Source organism: Vipera ursinii (assembly GCF_947247035.1).
Source record: "Vipera ursinii genome assembly, chromosome: 7".
NCBI classification, from domain to species: Eukaryota; Metazoa; Chordata; class Lepidosauria; order Squamata; family Viperidae; genus Vipera; species Vipera ursinii.
This window is the reverse complement of record NC_139521.1, coordinates 42,367,888-42,391,471: the sequence shown is the minus strand read 5'-3', so window position 1 is coordinate 42,391,471 and position 23,584 is coordinate 42,367,888. Positions and strand designations below refer to the sequence as shown.

General features: G+C 38.6%; 1 protein-coding gene across 3 annotated transcripts in view; it reads right to left on the bottom strand.

Moving 5' to 3' along the window:
* JADE1 (jade family PHD finger 1) overlaps positions 1-14,696 on the bottom strand; it is a 101,996-nt gene extending 87,300 nt beyond the window's left edge. For all 3 annotated transcript variants that reach the window (XR_014493028.1, XM_083367318.1, XM_083367319.1), the window contains exons 1-2: positions 14,466-14,696; positions 5,009-5,086 (exon numbers count right to left, since the gene is read on the bottom strand). Coding sequence is in view for 2 of the 3 variants with exons in the window: in XM_083367318.1 (XP_083223444.1) it covers positions 5,009-5,060 (52 nt within the window). In the remaining variant the exon portion in view is untranslated. The remainder of the gene's footprint in view (positions 1-5,008; positions 5,087-14,465) is intronic.
* Between the last annotated feature and the right edge of the window lie 8,888 nt (positions 14,697-23,584).

The following is a 23,584-nucleotide window of genomic DNA, read 5'->3' as shown; positions in this document are numbered from 1 at the left end:
ATTTAGAATCTACCAAGCTTCCCTCCCTATGGACAGAAGACAATCCATGGGAAATGTGAATCCGTAATCCATAGCTTTAGCAGCAATAATAAATCTAATTATGCTATTCATATTTAAGTTAGCCAAACCCTGGAGCAGTGGTAGCAATCTTCTATCACAATGGCAAGCCCCTTAAGATTATATAGTGTTAATCATATAAGTGAAAAAATGAGGAAAACTGTGGTTAAAGAAATTGTGTGATCCAATAATAAAATTTCATTGATAATTGATGAATCAACCACAATAAGAAAAAAAACTACCCTCATAGTATTTGTTCCATGCTGTATCGAAGGTATGGGAATGAATTCACCAGTAAATTTGTTTTTGGACTTGGTAGAAAAAGTAACAGCAGAAGGAATATTTGATTCCTTACTCCAATGTCTTTACTCTTACGGGATGACAAGATTATTTGAAAAAATATTTGATTTCTCTGGCATGCGATGGCACCGCTGTGATGATGGGATGTAAAAGTGGAGTGAAAAAATTGCTGTCAGAACGTTTTCCTTCTATTATACAGTCATGGCCGAAATTGTTGGCACCCCAGAAATTTTTCCAGAAAATCAAGTATTTCTCACAGAAAAGTATTGCAGGAACACATGTTTTGCTATACACAGGTTTATTCCCTTTGTGTGTATTGGAACACAACAAAAAAGGGAGGAAAAAAAGCAAATTGGACATAATGTCAAACAAAACTCCAAAAATGGGCCGGACAAAATTATTGGCACCCTTAACTTAATATTTGGTTGCACACCCTTTGGAAAAAATAACTGAAATCAGTCGCTTCCTATAACCATTAATAAGCTTCTTACACCTCTCACCCGGAATTTGGACCACTCTTCCTTTGCAAACTGCTCCAGGTCTCTCTTATTGGAAGGGCGCCTTTTCCCAACAGCAATTTTAAGATCTCTCCACAGGTGTTCAATGGGATTCAGATCTGGACTCATTGCTGGCCACTTCAGAACTCTCTAGCGCTTTCTTGCCATCCATTTCTGGGTGCTTTTTGACGTATGTTTGGGGTCATTGTCCTGCTGGAAGACCCAAGATCTTGGACGCAAACCCAGCTTTCTGACACTGGGCTCTACAGTGCGACCCAAAATCCTTTGGTAATCCTCAGATTTCATGATGCCTTGCACACATTCAAGGCACCCAGTGCCAGTGGCAGCAAAACAACACCAAAACATCATTGAACCTCCACCATATTTCACTGTAGGTACTGTGTTCTTTTCTTTGTAGGCCTCATTTCGTTTTCGGTAAACAGTAGAAGGATGTGCTTTACCAAAAAGCTCTAACTTGGTCTCATCTGTCCACAAGACATTTTCCCAGAAGGATTTTGGCTTACTCAAGTACATTTTGGCAAACTGTAATCTTGCTTTTTTATGTCTCTGTGTCAGCAGTAGGGTCCTCCTGGGTCTCCTACCATAGCGTTTCATTTCATTTAAATGTCGACGGATAGTTCGTGCTGACACTGATGCTCCCTGAGCCTGCAAGACAGCTTGCATTCCTTTGGAATTTGTTTGGGGCTGCTTATCCACCATCCGGACTATCCTGCGTTGCAACCTTTCATCAATTTTTCTCTTCTGTCCACGACCAGGGAGATTCGCTACAGTGCCATGGGTTGCAAACTTCTTGATAATGTTGCGCACTGTGGACAAAGGCAAATCTAGATCTCTGGAGATGGACTTGTAACCTTGAGATTGTTGACATTTGTCCATAATTTTGGTTCTCAAGTCCTCAGACAGTTCTCTTCTCCTCTTTCTGTTGTCCATGCTTAGCGTGGCACAAACAGACACACAATGCAAAGACTAAGTGAACTTCTCTCCTTTTTATCTGCTTTCAGGTGTGATTTTTATATTGCCCACACCTGTTACTTGCCCCAGGTGAGTTTAAAGGAGCATCACATGCTTGAAACAATCTTGTTTACCCACAATTTTGAAAGGGTGCCAATAATTTTGTCCGGCCCATTTTTGGAGTTTTGTTTGACATTATGTCCAATTTGCTTTTTTTCCTCCCTTTTTTGTTGTGTTCCAATACACACAAAGGGAATAAACCTGTGTATAGCAAAACATGTGTTCCTGCAATACTTTTCTGTGAGAAATACTTGATTTTCTGAAAAAATTTCTGGGGTGCCAACAATTTTGGCCATGACTGTAGTTTGGCATTGTGCTAATCAGACTAGAATTATCAGTAGGTGATGCTGCCAAGGAAACTAAACTGTATGTCATATACCATGCTTCACCAAAGAATAGCAGAGTTGCATTCATGTGCAGAATTACTGGGGGACTGAGCTGCTGAAAATTGGAAGAATTTTAAGTACCCGATGGGTGTCATCTAGTTTGCGTACAGTTTTGGCTGTATGGAATAATTTTGAATCCCTTGTGTATCATTTTGAACAAGCAATGCATGATCCTACAAGAGATAAATATGATAAATGCACTTATGATGGCTTGAAAAGAAAAATAACATCTACAGAATTTTTATTGGACCTAGGATTGATGTGTGACGCTCTCCAAGAATTGTCAGATTTAAGTTTGGATCTACAGGACCGCAACATCAACTTGTATAAGACAAATAAGAAAATAAAAATACTGGTACAAGTTTTTGAAGAAAGAAGACAGAACTTTGGGCCCTATTATAAATGTGCTGTTGCTGCTGTAAGTGATCTTCGCTTTCGTGTTTTACTTCACAAAAGAGATTCAAAAAAGGATCCTCCCATTGACCCAAGTATATTTTATACAAAATTGAAAGAGTCAATTGAAAAAAGATTACTCAATAGCAAAAACAATGAGTTGGCGTATTGGTCTCGCGTACTTGATCAAAACATTGGCCTGAAGATGTTAATACTCAACTGACATTTGGAGAAGTGGAAATTAGAAACTTATCAATCAGACTGCAACTAAATGAAAGAGAAATGATTCGAGGATTCTGTGAATACATTCTCGAAAAGACATATCCAGAAAAACTGTTGCATTTGATACTGACTCTGAATACCATTCCTATTCTTCAAGTGAATGTGAACGTGGGTTTTCACAGATGAATCTAATTGCCACCCCAACAAGAGCTTTGTTAGAGACTAAGACAATTTTAGCACTTTTGTTCATCAAACTTGTCGGTCCTCCTCTGAGACTTTTCGATCCTTTAAAGTACGTTTATCTGTGGTTACTCAGGATGACATTCGGCCATAGATACTAAGAGCAAGGAAAGGAGTCAAGAGGATTTGCCAGACGAGAATTGGACAAAAGTTTGGAATTTTCTATGAACATTTGCCTTAAATACAATAAATTAAATGTATGTTAAGAATTAAATATATAATTGTTTAATTATATAAATACATATATAAATAAAATTATATAAATGAAAGATTAACAAGGTGAGAGTTCCGGCACCTTTTATTTTTTTTAGAAAAAAAGCCCTGTACATAATGCATGCTGTCAAAAACATAAATACATAAACACACAAACATACCTAACAATGTACAAGGTAAAAAGCAATTTATAAAGAAAATATTAATTCATCTCACACACCGTTATAAGTTAACTATTTTTTTCTCCATTACAAATATAATTTCCTATTCTGAATTCTAAGGAGGCACTTCAATGGTTCCCCACTTTCTTCCAAGGCCAATTCCATTTGGTGTTCTGCTATTTAATGCTTACGTGAAAATTCTGGGTGGTATCATCCATCAGTACAGGATTAAGTATTATCAAAAGTCTAATGCTGCTCAATTTTACATCTCTCCCCTGGCTTTTCCAATGGCTGAAAGACTGAATGGTTGTGGAGTTTTGCCCCCTCCCTTCCCCAGATCTAGTAATTTTTCACTGTTCATCATAAATCAGGTTACAGTCCCTATTAAGTCAGTGAGTAACCTGGAAGTTTTCTTGGGAGTCGTGACTCCTTCTCATGGGCAGATGGCAGCTGTGGACAGACCAGCTTTTGCACAAATGCACTTGTCCATCTGTTTCACCTATGCTGGACTGGAAGGCACTACTCACTGTGACCCTCATTTATCACCTACTGGATGCCGTATTGCACATACTTTACATAAAGCTTGAGCATTCAAAATCACAAGATGATATTCCAGGGGGTGCAAAAACTTGGGATTTTCAGAATTATAGTGTATATCCATAATTCGTTGCCATTATTTCAAACTTTTGTAAGGGGTGCAAGAATATATCAGAAGCGTTCTAGGGGTGCAGGGTATGGAAAAGGTTGGGAACCACTGTTTTATATTTTCTCATTCAAACATTTGGGGTATGTAAACTAAAAAATGCAAATTCTATTATTTTTTTCTGAACCTAGTTCTCAAAGCAGTTCCAGAACACTATGTATCTTGAAGGAATCTCCTAGGCATGACTTCTCTGTAAGTGCCCCTTCTCAGTAAAGTAACATCCCCTTGGAAATTCATCTTTTCCAATATCTTTGGCAAAAAAAAAATGTAGTTATTTTCCCTGTCAGTGTCCATTCTGGACAAAACCACTTATTGTTCATAAATTCTTGCACTGAATGCTCTTAGGGAATCACTTGTAAATTGATACTTCACATACATTACTAATAATTGATAATGAAGCTTTAAATAAACACTTGTAGAATCAAAATCAAGAGTCATGAAAATCTATCTCTCAAATATTAGTGAACTATTGATGAAAAGAAAAAAATGACGAACAAAAATTATGAATTTACAGCTTTAAAATGAGAAGAAAACCTATTCCAACAGATAAGATTTTCCTAAACATTTGGAACCATAACAGTGTTTTTGTTTCAAACATTTATTACTGTAGTGTGTAATACACTCTTAAAATGGCTTACTGGGACATACCTTTTTAAAATTTCTTGATTTTAGCAACCTTTTAGCAAACACTCCTCAGCTGACACAATGCAAAACACCTTTGTTATTTAAAGTATCACTTTAGAAATTGCGTAAATAAGCGCATATGCTTGGCGTGTTCCCAGTACAAAAAAAGGAAGCACTTACTGCCATTGTCATCAGAATCTTCACTGCTGCTGGGAAGTCGACCACGTTTCATGATCTTCCTGAGTAACAGCAGGCAGCCTGGGAAGCAATGCAACAAAAGTTAACCCACAGCAACAGTCATCAGGTTTTGATAAAGAGCATTCCAAGAATAACTAATCAGAAATGAAAACAAAACTAAGCAGCACAACTCTAAGCAATAAATATAAATAAAAAACTCTATTTACATGAATTATCTAGGATGCCCATCCCCAAACACAGAAATCTCAGGATAAATCACAAAAATCTCAAGCCTTCAGGCCAATGTATATATTTGTAATGTTTTTAAAAGTAGCCACTTCAAAGAAATTACAAGAGCCTCCACAACCTTGCCTATATATGGGATCTAGACATAATGGGTAACATGATTCTTAAAACCTTTTATAGGTCTGAGACTTTAAGAACACAAGATTGGTAATAAAAAGAAAACTCCATACAAGTAATCCTTGACTTATAACCTGAATTAATTCCAGAATTAGTTGTAAATTGTTCCAATACTAAATTGAGGCATCATGTGACTGGACCCATTTTTTGTGGCAGTTATTAAGCCAACAAGAAGTTATTAAGCAAGTCCATTATACCCAGTAGGCTTTTTTTGCTAAAAAACTGAAAATAAACCCTGGAAATCAGCAAAAAAAATGTGGCACATCAAGTCACATGACTGCAGGCTTTAAACAGTCATAAAGATGGTCTGGTTGCTTAGAACCCCAAAAGCGATAATGTTGTAACTTCAAATGTTTATTCTATAGTGCAGGGGTGTTAAATTGCTGGGCCATGGGCCGGATGCATCATAGCAAAACCGCACCCACCCCATTACCAGCAATGGCAAAAAAGTCACAATATGTCACAACACGTCATGTGATATTGCACGTTTGACACCCCTGCTCTAGTGTATCTCCTTAACCTGGTAGCCACTGTCATGACCCTTTGTTTCAAAGTCTCAATGGCTACAGATGGAGTCAGGCTTATGTTTTTTCAGTAGCTGAGACTTATCCCTAATCTTCACACCTTTCGGTAATTGCACCAGCTAACCTTTCTCCGAGTTGCCTTGTTTGTGTTTGTGTGTGAATGTACTGCTGTTCCTCTTGATTCTGTAGCCAAGCATCTCCAGGATTACAGCAGCTGTAGTGTATATCAGTTCACTGGTCTGAGTTATCATGGTAATAGGGATTGTTTTGAAGGATGTGTTGACATCTTCTAGCATATTATCTGATGGTATTTCTCTGCTGAGCCTTGGTAATCTGTCTCAAGGGTTGATTGTAGCTAGTTTACCCATGACCTTATACCTCATCTCAGCAGCTGTGCTTTGGAATGGAGAGGGTGGTGGTGACATTCCAGTTCAGATATTGGCTGCACATCCAGTTGTTCTTCCGGGTATTCTTGATTATGAGATATGTTTACTTGATATACCTCCTCCAACAGAGTGAATGCTATATATAGGTTTCATGACTTAATTAGATACATTATGCTATTTTAATAGTTTTCCTGGAGACGTCCACTAGCCCATAGACTGCTAAGTTTAAAAATTACTTTGCTACATAACTTGACCTGCAGATCTTTATATCTTAAAAAGGAATTACTTATGAAGAGTCACCTAAGCTGTATGACTATGTTAGTCTCTCTACAGTGCTATGCAGTTAGGAGTTTCTGAAATAATTTCTTCAACTGAGTTGTGCAGCCATGATGACCGATATTAAGTTTTCAGTTAATTATATAACTTTCTTTCAAAATCTGGGAATTCTAGCTACAATCACAAAGTAATACTTTGAACAGTACGCTGAGCACCATTAACTGCTTCTGTGGAATAAACAAAAGGATGCTTTTATTTTTCTTAATTCAAAGATCAAAATAATCATGATCTAAGAGTACATTAATAAGATATTTTAGCCCAAGGTAGAATCAAGGAGGATTCTGCAAAGTTGATGTAATATTTTGGTGCACCAATAAATAATGTACATAAGAATATGCCAATAAAGGAGACTATTTGGAGCTCACGGTTAAAACACTGATGCATATGTGAGTTTCAGTTTATTACTAAAATCTACGTATGGGTCAAGACTGAAAAATAATTCAAAATAATTCAAATTCCTAAACTCTTTAATAAGATTTCAGTTATCTTACTCTTCAACATGACTCTCACAATTGCTAAATAAAATGAGGAGATATAAAGTTCTAAATTATAAGAAACAGAGTATTCATTTCATTCAATAATCACAATAAAAGTAGCCTTTAAATGGGGGGCACTGTCATTTTGAAACAATAAACTTGAAAATGCCATCATATTGAGTTGTTAACCTTTACAGATTTATGATTATTTTGTCTTTATTACAAAAGCACAAAGCAAAACCAAAAAATAGTGCAAAAAGTATGTTTGCATTCTCATATTGAATCTTGATATCTTTATGATAGAATCTAAGGCAGCATGCATGGGAAAGCACTCATTTTGAGATCACTTACTGTCATCCAGAATACAGCAATAGAATAGATGGCTTAATGCAGAATGGCATTCTATGCAATTACAGAATTTTTGCTGAAGTCCAGAACTGACTTGGCTTAAGGGGACTCAACTGTATCTTGAAACATATGAATTCCCCCAGAAGAACAAGTGTTGTTTCTACAACATGAAAATCTGCCTCATCTCATATCTGCAGGACCACCTTTCCCTAAGGACATCTACCTGTCCTATTAGGTTAGTTAAGGTGGGCATACTCCTACTCCCTCCCTTTCTACACTGCCATCTAATAGGAACTAGGATATGTGCCTTTTCCATGGCATCTCCTGCCCTATGAAACACTCTTTCCCCTGAGGTTATACACGTTTAAGATAAATAAATAAATGTCTCATGTTATATTTCCCAAAGTTCTCAATTTATTTCTTTATATAAGTCTTTCTCCTTGGCCATTTTGATGGATTCATTCCATAGTTATCTTGAATTGGTTTCCATCATATAGCAATCTTATAATCTGATAAAAGAGGGAAATTGATATCAGTAGCATGCTATGGACCTTGATTTCTATTGTCATACCTGCTCCTCCTTCTCCAAAAAAGGTCAATTTAAGCATTCAAATTTATGATCACATACACTATTCTTTAATGTAAGAATATGCCAACTGAGAAACCAGGGCCATGTATGCTCACACAATCCTTAAGATGTTGCCTGAAAATTGCTAAAATATACTGCTCAAAAAAATAAAGGGAACACAAGATAAGACATCCTACTATTAAATACAGTACATTGTGTTGTTTAAGTGTTCCCTTTATTTTTTTGAGCAGTATACTTTGTAATGGAAAATGGAAGGGACTAACACATGGGAAATAACAATTTTTATACTGCAATGAATTATAAATATAAAATCATATTAAACCCATTCTGTATTTTGTAATGAGGCTCTTAGAATGACATTCAGAGATCAAGTATGGCACTTGCCCCTAAAATTATGTACCTCTGCCTCAGATTGTAATAACATCACTAAATTAAAAAACTACAAACGGTTGACTATCAACTTCCCAATACAAAAGAATACTGCAGAAAATATTTACCTTAGCCATTTAGAAATAAATCCATTAAAACGAAGAAGTCTAAATGTATTTGCTACTGGAAAAGACAACACCATTTTTCCCTCCATTTTCCACCCTGTCAATAAGTTTCAGTGAGAGTTCAGAAAGCATTGGAATTGTCCAAACCAAATTAATAGGATTATTCTTTGGTACTGAATTAACAGTGTATTCACTGACAGTAAGGCTTAGTTCTAACTGTTCATTAGGTAATATAAAACACACAAAGTAAATCAAATATATTTTATTTCTCAAAGATATTAATACACGAGAGTGCCAGTATACATCAAGAGTGTGATAGATTGATCAACAGCATATGGGGAAAATGTAGCTTGAAAATGACTACAATTATTTTTAATGGATGAAGAGAAACATTATATATGGACATTAAATGTGTATCCCCAGGTCAAAGCTTTTATAACTTGTATTTCCTCCTACAGTAATTTTAATGACTTCCATAAACCTCTGGGTAAAAAGGATTTATCATTCTAGTTCTGACAAATCATTAACTAGAAGCAGTGTTAAAACAAACTCTAAAATAAACTGCATAAAATCACTACAGAAACAGCACAAGAATGCAAGAAGAGTCTTCTCCTGCAAAACATACTAATATTGAAATAATATGAGCTGAGCCAAGTACTCAATTTCAAAAAATTTAAGTCAGAAATGCACTTTCTGGTTGGGACTTAACATAAAACAAAATAACTTAAGAACACAAAATAATAAATCTCCATATAAGTTCTCAATGGATTTCAGGAAATATCTTACATAACCCTTTGGCACTACAAAATATTAATATGTCAAACAAATGTTTTTTCTGTCTATTGATTACAGTGATCACCAAAGAATGTACTGGTTTCTTTGATTTAACCAACTATCAATGATTTTGGCAGAAGGAAACTGGATTATATGTATCTGTCTAGATCAGGGGTTTTCAGGCATGCTGGCTGAGAAATTCTGGGAGTTGAAGTCCACAAGTCATAAAAGGGCCAAATTTGGAGACCTCTGGTCTAGATTAATCTAGTTCTTCCACATCAGTTGATGATTAATGGTATGAATACATTTCAACAATAAAATCCCATGCCACAATCACATGTACCAACAGCATTGATTTTGCTATACAATACCAAATGAAAGAAGCAGGAAGAAAACTCTTTTGTGATTTTAGTTTAAGCATCTATGTTAATATCAGTAGAACCAGACTGGAAATTGCAGATTATAGAAGTCTTGTTTTGAAAATCTACATCACTTGTTGCGTAGCGTATCTTAGAACAGCCATGTCAAACTGCCGGCCCAGAGGCCGGATGCGTCACGCCAAAACCACACCCACCCCATTGCCGGCAATGGAGAAAAAGTCGCAATACATCATGTGACATCACGTGCTGTTGCAAATCTGACATGCCTGTCTTAGAGTGAAAGTTTCTCACAAGTGCATATTTTAGAACAAGAGTCCCAAATCCCTGGGCTGCAGCCTGGTGCTGTTTCACCGCTCACTGGGAACTGAGCCACATAAGCAACGGGCAAGCACACAAAACTTTATTTGCGCAAACAGCGCATGCACGAAATCATCCCCTCACCTCCTCGACCACTGCCAGTCTGCAAAGCCAAAAAGGTTGGGGACCACTCTTTTAGAATACAGAACTAACAGACAACAGACGTACAAGTCTGGATAAGATGGTGCAAATACAGACTTTTTCCAGATCAGCTGAGCCAAACTGTAGCAATGATAATTTAACTTTAGCACCTCTAAGTCCAGGTTGTGCTTTTGGCATCCATTAAGAGCAAAGGGAATCTATTTCATTCCAAGCTGTATTTATGATTATGTATCACAATGATGTAGTTAGTCCTTGACTTACGACATTCGAGGCCAAAATTTGTGTTGCTAAGTGAGACATTTGTTAAGTGAGTTTTACCCCATTTTATGATCTTCTTTGCCAGTTAAGTGAATCACTGCAGTTAAGTTAGTAACACGGTTAAGAGAATCTAGCTTCCTCATTGACTTTTCTTGTCAGAAGGTCACAAACGGTGATTACATGGGCCCAGGTCACTGCAACTGTCATAAATAAATCAGCTGCCAAGCCGCTTAATTTTGATCACATGAATATGAAGATGTTCCAAGTCATAAGAATGAAATATAGTCATAAGTCACTCTTTTCAGTGTCATTGTAACTTCAAATGGCCACTAAACGAACTGCTGTAAGTCAAGGCCTACCTGTACTTAGTATCCTATGAATAAATCCAAAAGTTTAACAGCCAAGCTGCTATTGTTATTTTGTTAATAACGTGAATATTTCAAGACATACATTCTGAAGATACAAAATCAATATCACAATCTAATTTGTAATATCTAAGAAATAATTAGAAGTTGCACATTCACTATTTTAAAAGCAAAAAGAATTTAACTTTACCTATATGTTATCAGTGTCATCCACGTTAAGTAAAAATGAATATCCACCCAAAGTGACTTTTTTGTACACTGTTGTAATTATAACCTACATCACATCTTTCTGCAAAATTAAAGTACCCACAAGAATTAGTTTGTGAACACACTCCACTGCTTTGAGCCTCTTGGGAGTGGGACAAAGATTCCAAGAAATCCCACAAATATATTTGTCTTCAAAGTATGGATTCTGTTTGGCATTGATTTAACAGGAGGGTTGTTAATTGAGATAAAAGGAATGACTTTTCAAACTGGATCTTAGTGTGCGGATGACATTTTTTAGATGCAGAATCTTAGAAGACCAGTCACAGAATTCATTCTAACTCTCTCATCTTCAGCATCCGAATCGGGAGATTTATTACAGCAAATAAAAAGCTACACCAGTCCTGTAACCAGCTCACCAATTTTTCCAATTCCACAGGCTCTTGAACGACCTTTTCAAGCTCATCACTCGGTGATCGCGGTAACACCCTACCCACCAACGCCAAGAGTAAGATGAGTAGCGCAGAAAGAATAAGCCTCCATCCCAGAGAGAAAGGTCTGCGAACCGAGTTGGGGGGGGGGCGGAAGGAGGCCGACTAGCCAAAACGCCAGCAATATCACCGTTAGAAGTCTCTGCATTTGAAACTGCTCAAGCCCCCGCGGCGCATCCTCCAGTCTCTCGTCTTCCGCTCCGCCCTCTTCCCCCGCTGCACCAATCCGCACAGCCCCGGTTGCAAATCAAACTTGGTGCTCCCGGCGGAGCTCGGCTTCCCAAATCCACCGCTGCTCGCGCAAAGCCTGTAGCGCAGCCCTCCCTTCCCCCTCGATCTCCATGTTGTAACGTCTGGGGAAGGAGGGGAGGGGAAGGGAGGGTTCGTGGACCGAGCAGCAGGAGCGGCGAATATCTCGGAGACCCCGCTTCAGCTCCCACCCGCCGTTCGCCCGTCTCTCTCTCCTCCTACTCGACAGTTCTGGAAACTGTATCACCCCGTCAGAGGAAATCATCCAGCAAGCAGTTGCAAACGAATCAACGCCCTCTAGTCTCCGCTCGTTAAGAGAGATTTGGGGGGGGGGGGGTGAGGGAGGAGCACGTTATAATACAAACCCCATAATAAAAAGGATGGTTAAAAGGGACTAAGGACGTAACTGCTTCTACAGCATCTTGCAAAGATCGAAGATAGAAAGTGGTAAGACCAAAGGTGATGGGCATGCAGAAAGGCCCTGGGGGCTTTTGTCTTTAATTTCTACAAAAAACGCTCGATGCACGTTCTTCCTCCCACCCACATCGCTCCTCCTGGAGGCGGGAGGACCGACCACGGCCCGCTGGGTGGCAAAGAAGTAGCTATTTGAACACACCATCGCCAACATCCATTTTCTTCGCCTTGATGCGGAGAGGGGAAGCCTGCTTCCACATCCCTCCAACTGAGCTTGAGTTCCGCCCGTCCTATCCACCGTTCTTTCATTGACCTATTTTTATCTCCCGTTAATAAGTTAAACGTCGCAAATCGGGGATTTCTTAGCTCGGACCGGTCCGCTTGGGGTACGCCTTCTGACGTTTCTAATACGAAGTACTTGCATTACCATCGTGCTACCCCTGCACGATTTCCCAAGTGGGGCGGGGAAAAAAAAAAGGTGGTCCACCAGCATCCGACGTTACCTGCGAAAAGCCCCACGGTAGTGTTTCACGACTCTCTAACTTGAGAAGGCAACTGGCAGCTCCGCGCCTAATTTATTCAGAGGGATCTGAGAACAAATTCTAACCCTGGGGGTGGAGAGCGGTTTGAAAAGTTTGCGCACACACACACACCCACTTGCGAGCGTTTGTGGCTGCACAGCAACGGCGCAGGTATTTCGGTGCTTTCCTCCCCCCCCTTCGGTAAAATGGGAGGAGTACAATTGCTCAGAAAGAATGGAGAAGTTCAGGTTTTTGCTGACGCCGCGCACCTGCCTGTTGACCCGCCGGCCGGCTTAATCTGCCAACCACCCAAGATTCCTTGCCTTCGAGCGCAGCCCAGCGAAGAAACCCCGCCTTCTTACGGGGGCGGAGGGGCTAAGGACTGTAGCAAATGAGACTCTTACGAAGAGGTTAGAATCCCAGGCAACATTCCACGTTTTGTCTTCTCCCTGCGTTAATCATCGATGCCAGCAGCAGCAGCGTCCAGCCTCGACAATCTGCTGCCACCCAGCAGAATAGCGGTTGAATAACACGCTCCGTTGCTAAAATACACTACACACCCCTTGTTTTTATGCTATCCATATGCTCACACTTCCTTAACACGTGCACTTTCGGGGTCTTCCCACTTGCAGCCCTACAGACGCGGGAAAAGCATTTCGGGTTTCTGGTGCGAGTATCAGGCTGTTTTGCTTTTTTTTAAAAAAAAAAAAGAATCCGGGTGCCCATTTAACTAAAAATCCCCTAAGATGTTCGTCTCCAGAAATACAGTGCTTGAACTGCATTAAGTTCATTACCGCATACATATTATTTGACCGATATCTGTACACCGCTTCTAAATACGTTTGAAGCCAAATTTGACCTTATTAAAGAGCATTTGTCAGTAAAAGGTGTTTTATCATCTTTTCCCCTCCGTATTATCCTGCTTGCCCTTGGGATTAATGCAACGGATATTCCGAACATGTGGGTGACACGGCGACAGATTCTGGTTCTGGCCACCCCTCCCCCTGCTTTTTAAAGCTGTCTTAAAAGGACCTGTGCTCTGCCATTGCCATCTGTCTTCCAAGTTGTTAAAACGCGCTTCACTTTTCCGTTACGGCTGATCTATCTCTCATTCGGCGTGGATGCGTTTTAGGATGGCCCGTCCTCCTTACCCACAAAGAAAACTGTAGCAAAAGTCCCTGGATCAATTACAAATTAACCCATAAGTCTGGAAGGAAGAGCCCGACAATATTGTCATTGTTATTATTATTGATCGCTCTACAACCCGATTCATTCATCTGGCTCATCCTACTAAGCTTCTGGTTTGCCAAAATCCAAGTCTGCAGCGACAGAAAATACAGCCAGCCCTTACCTCCCCCTTCCCCTCCCCCTCCCCCCCCAATTCGGATCTTCTCCAACGTTCCAAAATAATCGGATTTTTCCTTCCCTCCTCCCTCGCCCCCACCCCCTTCCTCCCCAGCAATGTACAAGTTGCTTATGGGATAGCGAAGCTGCAACTCAACTGCCTCCTCTTTTTGCTCCCTATCAAGAAGCAAATCTTTTGGCGCCATATTAATGACGTACTATATTATTTCCACTAGGCAGCGACCTTCGGCATTAAATTGCTCTCTAGCTGCTTCTAGAGAACTCCAAAGCTAAGCGACCAAAAAAAAAAAGAAAGAAAAAAAAAACCCCACCACCACCACACATCAAATATGGCTGTGCAAGGCAGCTCCTTCTGCGGCGACGGGCGGAAAGGCGAACGTAAGGAACTGCCTGGCCACAGTTACCTGCTGCTGTTGCCGCCGAGATGGTTGCCAGTCAGGTTGGAGTTTCTCTGCGCGAAGGGCTCCGTGCTGCCTCATGAGTTCAGACAAGCATTGGAGAATGGGAGCAGATTGTGTCTCTCTTCACACTCGCGCACGCACATACACACACACACGCACACTGACAACGAAGGGAAACGAGAGAGAGAGAGAGAGAGAGAGACACTCTCACTCTGACTGACGTTTTTACTTGTTATGGAGGAAGGACTCTGTGAATCAAACTCATTTCTGGGTCACTGCTGCCACAGGGGGGAGCTACTTTAATCCCCTGCCAAAACTAGAGGGAGGGGGTGGAGAAGAGAGACAGAAATAGGGTGGGGAGGAGGAGTGGAGGCAAGAAAAAGAGAGGGAGCGGGAGGGAGGGACTGGGAAACCATTGCACTTGGAAACTGTCTGCTTTTAACCCTTTGCAGCCCAACAAGCTGCAGATGTCATGCTCCATTAACACAGAGGTACTATCTCTTCTGGAGTTTTGCATCGAGGGACCTGCCTTTTGGGGCAAGGAAAATTTATAGCGGAACGGGTTAAGGGAGAATTAGAATTTGCACATCCCAATATTGCCAGCTGTTTTTAAAAGGAAGAAAAAGGTTCTCTTGGCTGACACATGAGAAGACTACTTTCTTTAAAAGGTCACACCATTTGCGTGGCATAAAAAAAAATAGGATATTATTTCAGACAATAAAAACACAAAAGTAGCCAGGGAGACAAATGCAGACATACAATGTTCTAGTTGGGATCTTCTTTGGATGTTTTAAATTGTTTGGGTGAGTGACAGTCCATGTGCCAGAAAAAGCTGTTTTGAACTCGGTGACAGGCATCCTTGAATCAGCTTCCTTCCCCCAAAGTTAATAATAATGATGATGATGATGTTGGAAGGGACCTTGGAGGTCATCTAGTCCAACCCCCTGCTCAGGCAAGAAACCCTATACCAGGGGTAGGCAACCTTGGCTCTTTTATGACTCATGGACTTCAACTCCCAGAATTCCTGAGCCAGCATGGCTCAGCATGGAAACCTTTCCATTTCTCCTCAGCATGGCTGGCTCAGGAATTCTGGGAGTTGAAGTCCATGAGTCATAAAAGAGCCAAGGTTGCCTACCCCTGCCCTATACCATTTCAGACAAATGGCTGTCCAGTTATTTTATTATAGTTGATACGTGTGCTTTGATTTTTTCCATTTTTTAAAGTATATAGCAAGTCTCTTATTTTATTTTGGCCCTGCCAACTTCAGAGCAACAATAGATTACCCATTACAACAGTCTTGTCTAATGGGATATGTTCCTATTTATCTGACTCATACCATTAGACTGATCTCCTCCATTAATGTGAAGAAAAAACTAGAATGGACCGATAGTAGGTAATGAAACTCCTTGCGAGTTAAAATCTGGGTCTTCACGAGCATCATAAGAAGACCTCTCCTAGAATAGTGGTCCCCAACCTTTTTGGCACCAGGGACTGGTTTGGTGGAAGACAATTTTTCTATGAAGCAGAGTGAGGGAGAAGAGAAACGCATAACCTAGTTTCCCACTCATGCACACTTTACAGTAGGGTTTGCTTGCTCCCTGCTCACCTTTAGCTGTACGGCCTGGTTCTTAGCAGGCCACAAATCGGTGGTAGTCCACAGCCCAGGGGTTGAGGACCAGTGGTGGGATTCATCTGGTTTGTACCACTTCGGCAGAACCGGAAGCTAATTTTTGTTGCCCAGGCCCAGAATTGACTTCTGGAAGCAGCATCCACACAGAGAACCGGTTGTTCACATATTTGAATCCCACCACTGTTGAGGACCTCTGTCCTAGAAGTCACACCTACAAAGATACATAAAAGCCCTTTTCATGCACATATACTAAGCAAGCTTTAGAATCACACTTACGCTTCAGACATAGAACCTTTGTTTTATTCATTTCTTCTAGGACATGGGTGTCAAACTCGCCACAACCCGTGACGTGTTGCCACGTATCGTGACTTTTTGTGCATTGCACAGCCTCTGTATGATGCAACTGGCCAGCGGGCCAGCAGTTTGACACTCCCACTGTAGGAGATCCATATAGAAAGATTTCTCCAAAGACTGTAGTAAGATTCAGAAAATTCATCAAATAGTTTGAATTTATGCTATAACAAAAGGAACATTGCACATGTCAGGAGTTGTCTTAATTTCCCACTATCTCAAAATTTTAAAAAGTTGTAAAGACTCACTTCTATCACCAGGTTTTAAACTATCAGTTTGATAGTATTAATAGTATTTTGATATTAATTGTACAGTAATTTATGTATTCTAAAAAAATTCATCACCCTGTCAACAAAAGTGCGTATTGCAATGTATGGCAGTGAAAGCTGGACCATAAAAAAGGCTGAGCACCAAAGAATTGAGGCCTTTGAACTGTGGTGCTGGAGAAGACTCCTGCGAGTCCCTTGGACTGCAAGGCGATCAAACCGGTCAGTCCTAGAGAAGATCAACCCTGACTGCACTTTAGAAGGCCAGATCCTGAAGCTAAAACTCAAATACTTTGGCCACCTAATGAGAAGGAAGGACTCACTGGAGAAGAGCCTAATGCTGGGAAAGATTGAGGGCAATAGAAGAAGGGGACGACAGAGAATGAGGTGGCTGGATGGAGTCACAGAAGTAGTAGGCGTGAGCTTAAATAAAGATGGTAGAGGACAGGAAGGCCTGGAGGAACGTTGTCCATAGCGTCGCGATGGGTAGGACATGACTTCGCAGCTAACAACAACAACAAATTTATGTTTTAACTTACTGGATTCTGGATTCCATTCCATCTGACTTGATAGGAAAAAGTAAAAAAAAGCCAAAATAAAATATGAGCTAATGACTAAAAATGATATAATTGTCAGGATGCCCATAAAGTTACTGTGATGTACCAAGCATATGCATAATATATATTCATCCGGGTGGCTATGGTTACCATAATGAACTGGGAATAGTGCACATTAAAAGGACCATTTGAAATAGTTTTGGCCTTTGTATATCTCAATTAACAGCTGAATCTTTCATACCATGGAAGTAAGAGTTATTAGATATCTATTAATCAAGCACCTGTATAAAAGCACAGGAATAGTTTGGTCAAAATGTTGGCACCTTATTCATGAGACATTTGCATTGCACTGCTACCATCTGTCAACACCCAATACCAGACACTTGCAGCCAACCAGAATTTCTTTACACCAATATTTCCAGCACTCCAAAATATGAATTGTAAATGAAGAACTGGCAGAACTAAGATATGTTTCCTTCATCAATGAATTTACATTTTTCCCCTGGGGAAAGCAGGCATGTGTCTTTTGCAAATCATCTCTTGCCAAATTAAGGAAGAATGTTCCTCTAGATTTGACGTAATCTAAACATGAAAAAATAAGCTTGCCTATAGGGGAAAGTGTGTGTATGTATTCATATTCCAGCACAGATAATATTCCCTAATTACAGGGTAATGTATCCCTTCTAGCAACACTTATACCCTTTCTGCCAAATATGTCACACTTTATTCAACAAAGTGATGACAGAACAACTCCATTAATGAAGAAAGTTAGAAATAGCTTAAAACTTATAGGCACATACTTACTTATAAATAAATAAATAAAAAGGAAATCTGTGGTGGTATTTGTCTTATATTTGGATTGTACTATACAACAGGTTTCTTAAAAAATAATATTAAGGAAAAAAAACACTTTCTTTCTTATTTGAAGACATTAATATGGCACAAATGTAATAGTGGACATTGGCTGCATATTAGTATTGTCCAAATATGAAAAGTATAGATGGCTAAATATAGAAGTTTGTTCAATTTTTAAAAAATAGGGAAAGATTATTGTTGAACATATTCAATGGGCACGGAATGCTAACCACCTATTATGGAGGGGAAAACAAGGGGGAAAGACAATCTCTTCAGGGCAATAAATTAGGATTCTAGGTTATGACAGACAACCCCCCCCCCTCAAAAAAAGCTACTTATGACCTGGTTTTGAAGTTATGGCATCCACCCTCCCCTGCAGTCAGATGATCACTTTTTAGGTGCTCAGCAACCAGCCCACATTTACAGCCGTTTGCAGTTCTCTGTAGTCACATGATCATGATTTACAATTCAGAAACCAGTATTTCCTTTTGGTTTTCAGAAAAAATAAACCCCATAGCAAACAATGGGTTAGCTTAATGACCACAAAGTTCACTTTATGATCACCAAATTCCATTAACGGCCAGTGCATAAAAAGTCTAAAATTGGATCCAATTACATGATAAGCCACTTTACTACTGTCTTGACTTACAGTATAATTGGCCAGTTCAGTTATGGTCATAAATCGAGAACCAGCTCAAAGAGAACTCATGTTATTGTCACTGAAAGTATCTTCGTTTCTGAGAAAAATTCAGGGTGCTAAATTCAAGTTGGTGATAGGTCCATAAAGCCTTAAACTTAAATTTGGAGGAGGGGGGGGGCGAAATCTAACTTCTTATGAACTTACATGAAACTAACTGGCAGCAATCCAAATGGGAACAATCTCCCCATTAGAATGGCACGTGCCATTTCTATTGAAATCTAAATTATGGCTAAAATACATCTGTTTTATCAATTGCTAATGATAAATGTCCAGCCTACATCCTGCTGTACTGCCTCATCGTGGCAGGAATGAATGAAGAACATCAGCCAATATTCCAATCAGGATCACCCAAGGCGTGAAAGTCATTTAGTTGCCATCTAAAGCAAGCAATATTAGTTGCTGCAGCAGCAATATAGGAAAATTATGGAGAAGGAGGATCATGTGGAAGAAGGCAATGGTAAACTTCTCTTGTATTTTTACCAAGAAAACTAATGGTAAGAAAAGAAAAAGTTACTGACAATATAGCAACAGGTTCTTATGTTTACAGCATTCAACATGCTGCCAAAGAAGAGCTGAGGATATTTTGAATACTAATGGTTTTATTATATGGATAAATTAAAAGGAACCAATTGCCACAGTATGATCTTATTCATATGCCTACCATATTCAAAGACAACATTAAGAATTGTTGTCTTTGTTGTCTTAAGAAGCTGTGGATCTCATTGATCAGGAACCACAGGAACAGGGGAATGAAATTAACATTGCAAAGGATGAATATGAAAACAGACTGTCAAAGTTGATGAAAGAGAAAAAAAGAAAGTGGATGTCAGATTAAATAATGGAAATTGTCAAGTAGAAAAGAGAAGCTAAAGTCAAGGAAGACAAAAATCAGGAGCAAACTTAAAAAAGACATTGAGAGAGCTGTTAGAAGAGACAAGAAATAGTATTACAGTGAAATCTGTAAAGATAACTGGAGATGGAAATAGATGCAGAAAAACAAGAAAAGTCTTCCCAAGTATCTGTGAACTCAGAAGGAGATTCCAACCTTGAATTGGCATATAAGCATCCAAAATTCCTTATAAGATACTCTTGTCGTACAAAGAAAGCTATAGTACTAGAATATCAAGTTAAATCAGCACTTTGCTCATTACCAAGTTGGAAAGCTTGATGAATATCTATAGAAACATGACAGGCAACAGAAGAAGAATCAGTAAAAGGTCTAGGCAAGCTATGTAAGCATATTTGGAGAATGACACAATGGCCAATAAACTGAAAGAGATTGAAACATTCAATACTAAAAAAGGCTTAATAAAGTATGCAAACTATCATACTATCTCTTTAATTTTTCACGCTAGCAAAATAATGCTTAAGATTCACCAATGCTGATTAGAACCACCAGGGCTTTTTTTCTCATAGAACGCTCAGAACGGAGTTCCGGCATCTTTTTTGGATGGAACCCTGTAGGGTAGGCAAGGTGGGTTGTATGACATGTGTGAGTTCCGGCACCTTTTTCTTTTACAAAAAAAAGCACAGAACCACACATGGAAAAAGAGATGCATTATGTTTATTCTGGCTTTTAAAAAGGTGGAGAAACATGAAAGATTATTTCTAAGGCACTGTGTGTAATTAAGAAAAGCTAAAGAATCCTTAAAAGAAGTCAATATGTGTTTCATTGATTACAGAAAAAACTTCAATTGTGTCATCATGTCAAGGTGTAGAATGTGCTTAGAAAAATGGGAATTCCAAAACATCTCATTCTCATGAGAATCCTACATACAGGTTAGAAGCCACAGTACAGATAGAACATTATGAAACAGGATGGATCTAGGTCAGTGCTGGCGAACCTTTTAGAGACCGAGTGCCCAAACTGCAACCCAAGACCCACTTATGTATCGTTGGGTGCCAGGTGGGTGTGGCCCAATGGGTGGGCGTGGCTGCAGTGGTAACGGCAGACTGGGTGGGACTAAAAAGTTCAATCAATCAATTCCAACTTTTCATGATCTTTTTTTTCCTGCAAGAAGTTGAAATTGATTGATTGATTGAACCTTTTTTTTTTGCACACAGCAGCAGAGGCCTAAAGTGAAAAGGTTTTATAAAACCCAGCTGAAGTCCTAGGACTGGGGCAACAGTGCACGTGCCCACCATGGCTCTAGGTTGGCAAAAGAATAAATCAAAGCTGTATAATGCCTGCTTTATCTAGTCAATGTATATGTTGAATATACTTATAACCTATATGCATGAAAAGATCTCTATTCCATTTGATATTTCTTTATTTTGTTGAACCTCAGCTTACTCATACACTGAAGAAAGCATGGGAGGTTTCCTTTTATTTTCCATTCAGTGGTCATGAAAAGAATTGTAAAGATATATTTTCATATCTTCATGAGATAGTAAATCAGATTGACTATAAGGATGCCAAAACATTTATGATATCTACCTCAATCTAATATTTTAGACTGCTTTATCTATAGATTGCATTAATAAACAATGAAAAACCAACATTTTGAATATTGTTCAATAAACCATAGTCATGCTCTGCTAAGGCAAAACCAAAGAAATCAAATTATGATTTAACTCTACCTTAAATGTTCAACAGCAGTTATGTTTTCTTTATTTGTGATAGAAGAGTTATGCAACATAAGCATATAATTTTTCATTTTTTAATTTCAAAATATGAGAACTTCCTATATTTTTCTATGTAAATAGTAATCTTTGAGTAAATAATTCAAAGGATTAAAATTCATTTTTTTCAGCTGAAAACATACTCAAACTTAATCAAATGGAAATAACAACATGATAATAACCCAAGCTATTTAAATGTAACACTTTCAAGATTTGATCAGATTTTTTTTAAATTTAGGTTACCTTCTTTTTTGCTGATAGCCCCAGAAATAGCAGAAATGTAACTGGAATCATCGATTAAAAGATAGATTCTTTTCTTTCATAACCAATTTGTCTCTTACAGACCATCCCATTATAAAGGGTTTAAATTATTGTGCTCAATAATGAAGTGAAATGATAAGGTAAAATTTTACAAGAGATAGATGACTAACAACACTGACTCTCATGTTACTTTCCTTGCTGTAACAAATCTTAAAATAATCTCCACATGTTTATACTTTCAGAAAATGTAAAGATAAAGTGGGAAAGATGGATCAAGTTCAACATAACTTTCTAGCAATATTTTCTATTCTCATGATATCTTTAATGGTGAGAAAATCTTGGCATGTATCTCTGAAAAGCCTAATAGTTGTTGAATACCACCTCTTCAGTTCTGCTGACAATTTAACCTAAACCCCTCCAAATTGATTAATTTTTCTCTTTGTCTCTGTCATCAGCTTCTAGAAATGCAATTCAGGCCAAAAATTCTCCACTTATCTATATGCCCTAAGTCAGAGGTTCCAGTTAGCATGACAAATAGGAATTCTGCCATTCTTTGGACATGAAATGCATGGATACAGAGAATTGGCCATTAACCAATATAGAGACTTAACTTTAGAAGCAAACCACAAAATGCTATATTATGTCTTCCTGTTACATAAAAGGATGGAGTATTTTCGCTTGATGTAAGAACATGTGTTGGGAAGTAGAACAATGAAGAAGGAGAAATGAAAAGATGGCAGCCTTGGAAACAAAAACTGTTTACCATTGACTTGGCTGACAGAATCACTTTGCTTTGCCAATTCAAGCCACATTCATATTTGAAGCCAATGTTGCTCTTTTAAGACTATTGCTGCCTGAAGTCATTGTATAAAATAATCTGAACACAAGCAGGCAGTTAGAAGTTAGATAAACAGAGCTAGCACATCATTATGCTATAGAGGAAACAATGACCTTGGCAACATTCACATGGGTTAAAAATGTCAGGGGACTGTATCAAAGGGATATTTGTGCAGTTATTACAATGTACACATTGACATCTTCACAAAAACTGAACTAATTAATAATGAAATGATACATACAGTATATGATTTAATGTAAATTGCTGGTCGTAAAACACTAAGTCAACTATTCACAATAATATTTTTATTACCAATGTAAATATATTCAAAATCATCCAGTTATTTCACTAGATATTATTCTATCTTTTCTTCTCCAGATCGCATTAATTCCTGCAGTATCTTATGCCATAAATGTGAATGCTAATAAATTGGACTTTTTTTTCCACCCTGATCATTCCTTCAAATCTTTGTTCGCATACTGCTAACTCAGATTCTTATAATCTTTTATTCTTCAACATCATCTAATTTTTCAGTTCAGATTTTAAACAAGTATTAGAAAATGTCAGATTTATGCCTAGAATCCAATTTTTAGCAGATTTTTATGTTGGATTCATTATGTGTCCTAATTCTTTTTTCAGAATCTTTCCAGGGTCCCGTTACTTAATTTTTAAAAACCTGATACAAGTACTCCTTCACTTATGATCAAAATTGAGCCCAAAATTTCTGTTGCTAAGCTAGATAGTTTTAAGTGAGTTTTGCCCCATTTTATTACCTTTCTTACCATAATTGTTAAGTGAATCACTGCAAAGGTTAGTGACATGGTTGCTAAATGAATGCTTATCGGACGGTCACACAGGTTGATCACGTTGACCCCAGAACACAGCAACCAGCAGAAATATGAGTCAGTTGCCAAACATCTTAATTTTGATCACAAGACTATGGGCTGCTGCAATGGTTGTGTGAAAAACACTCATAAATCATTTTTTCAATACAGTAGTAACTTTGAACAATCACTAAGCAAACTGCTGTAAGTCGAGGACT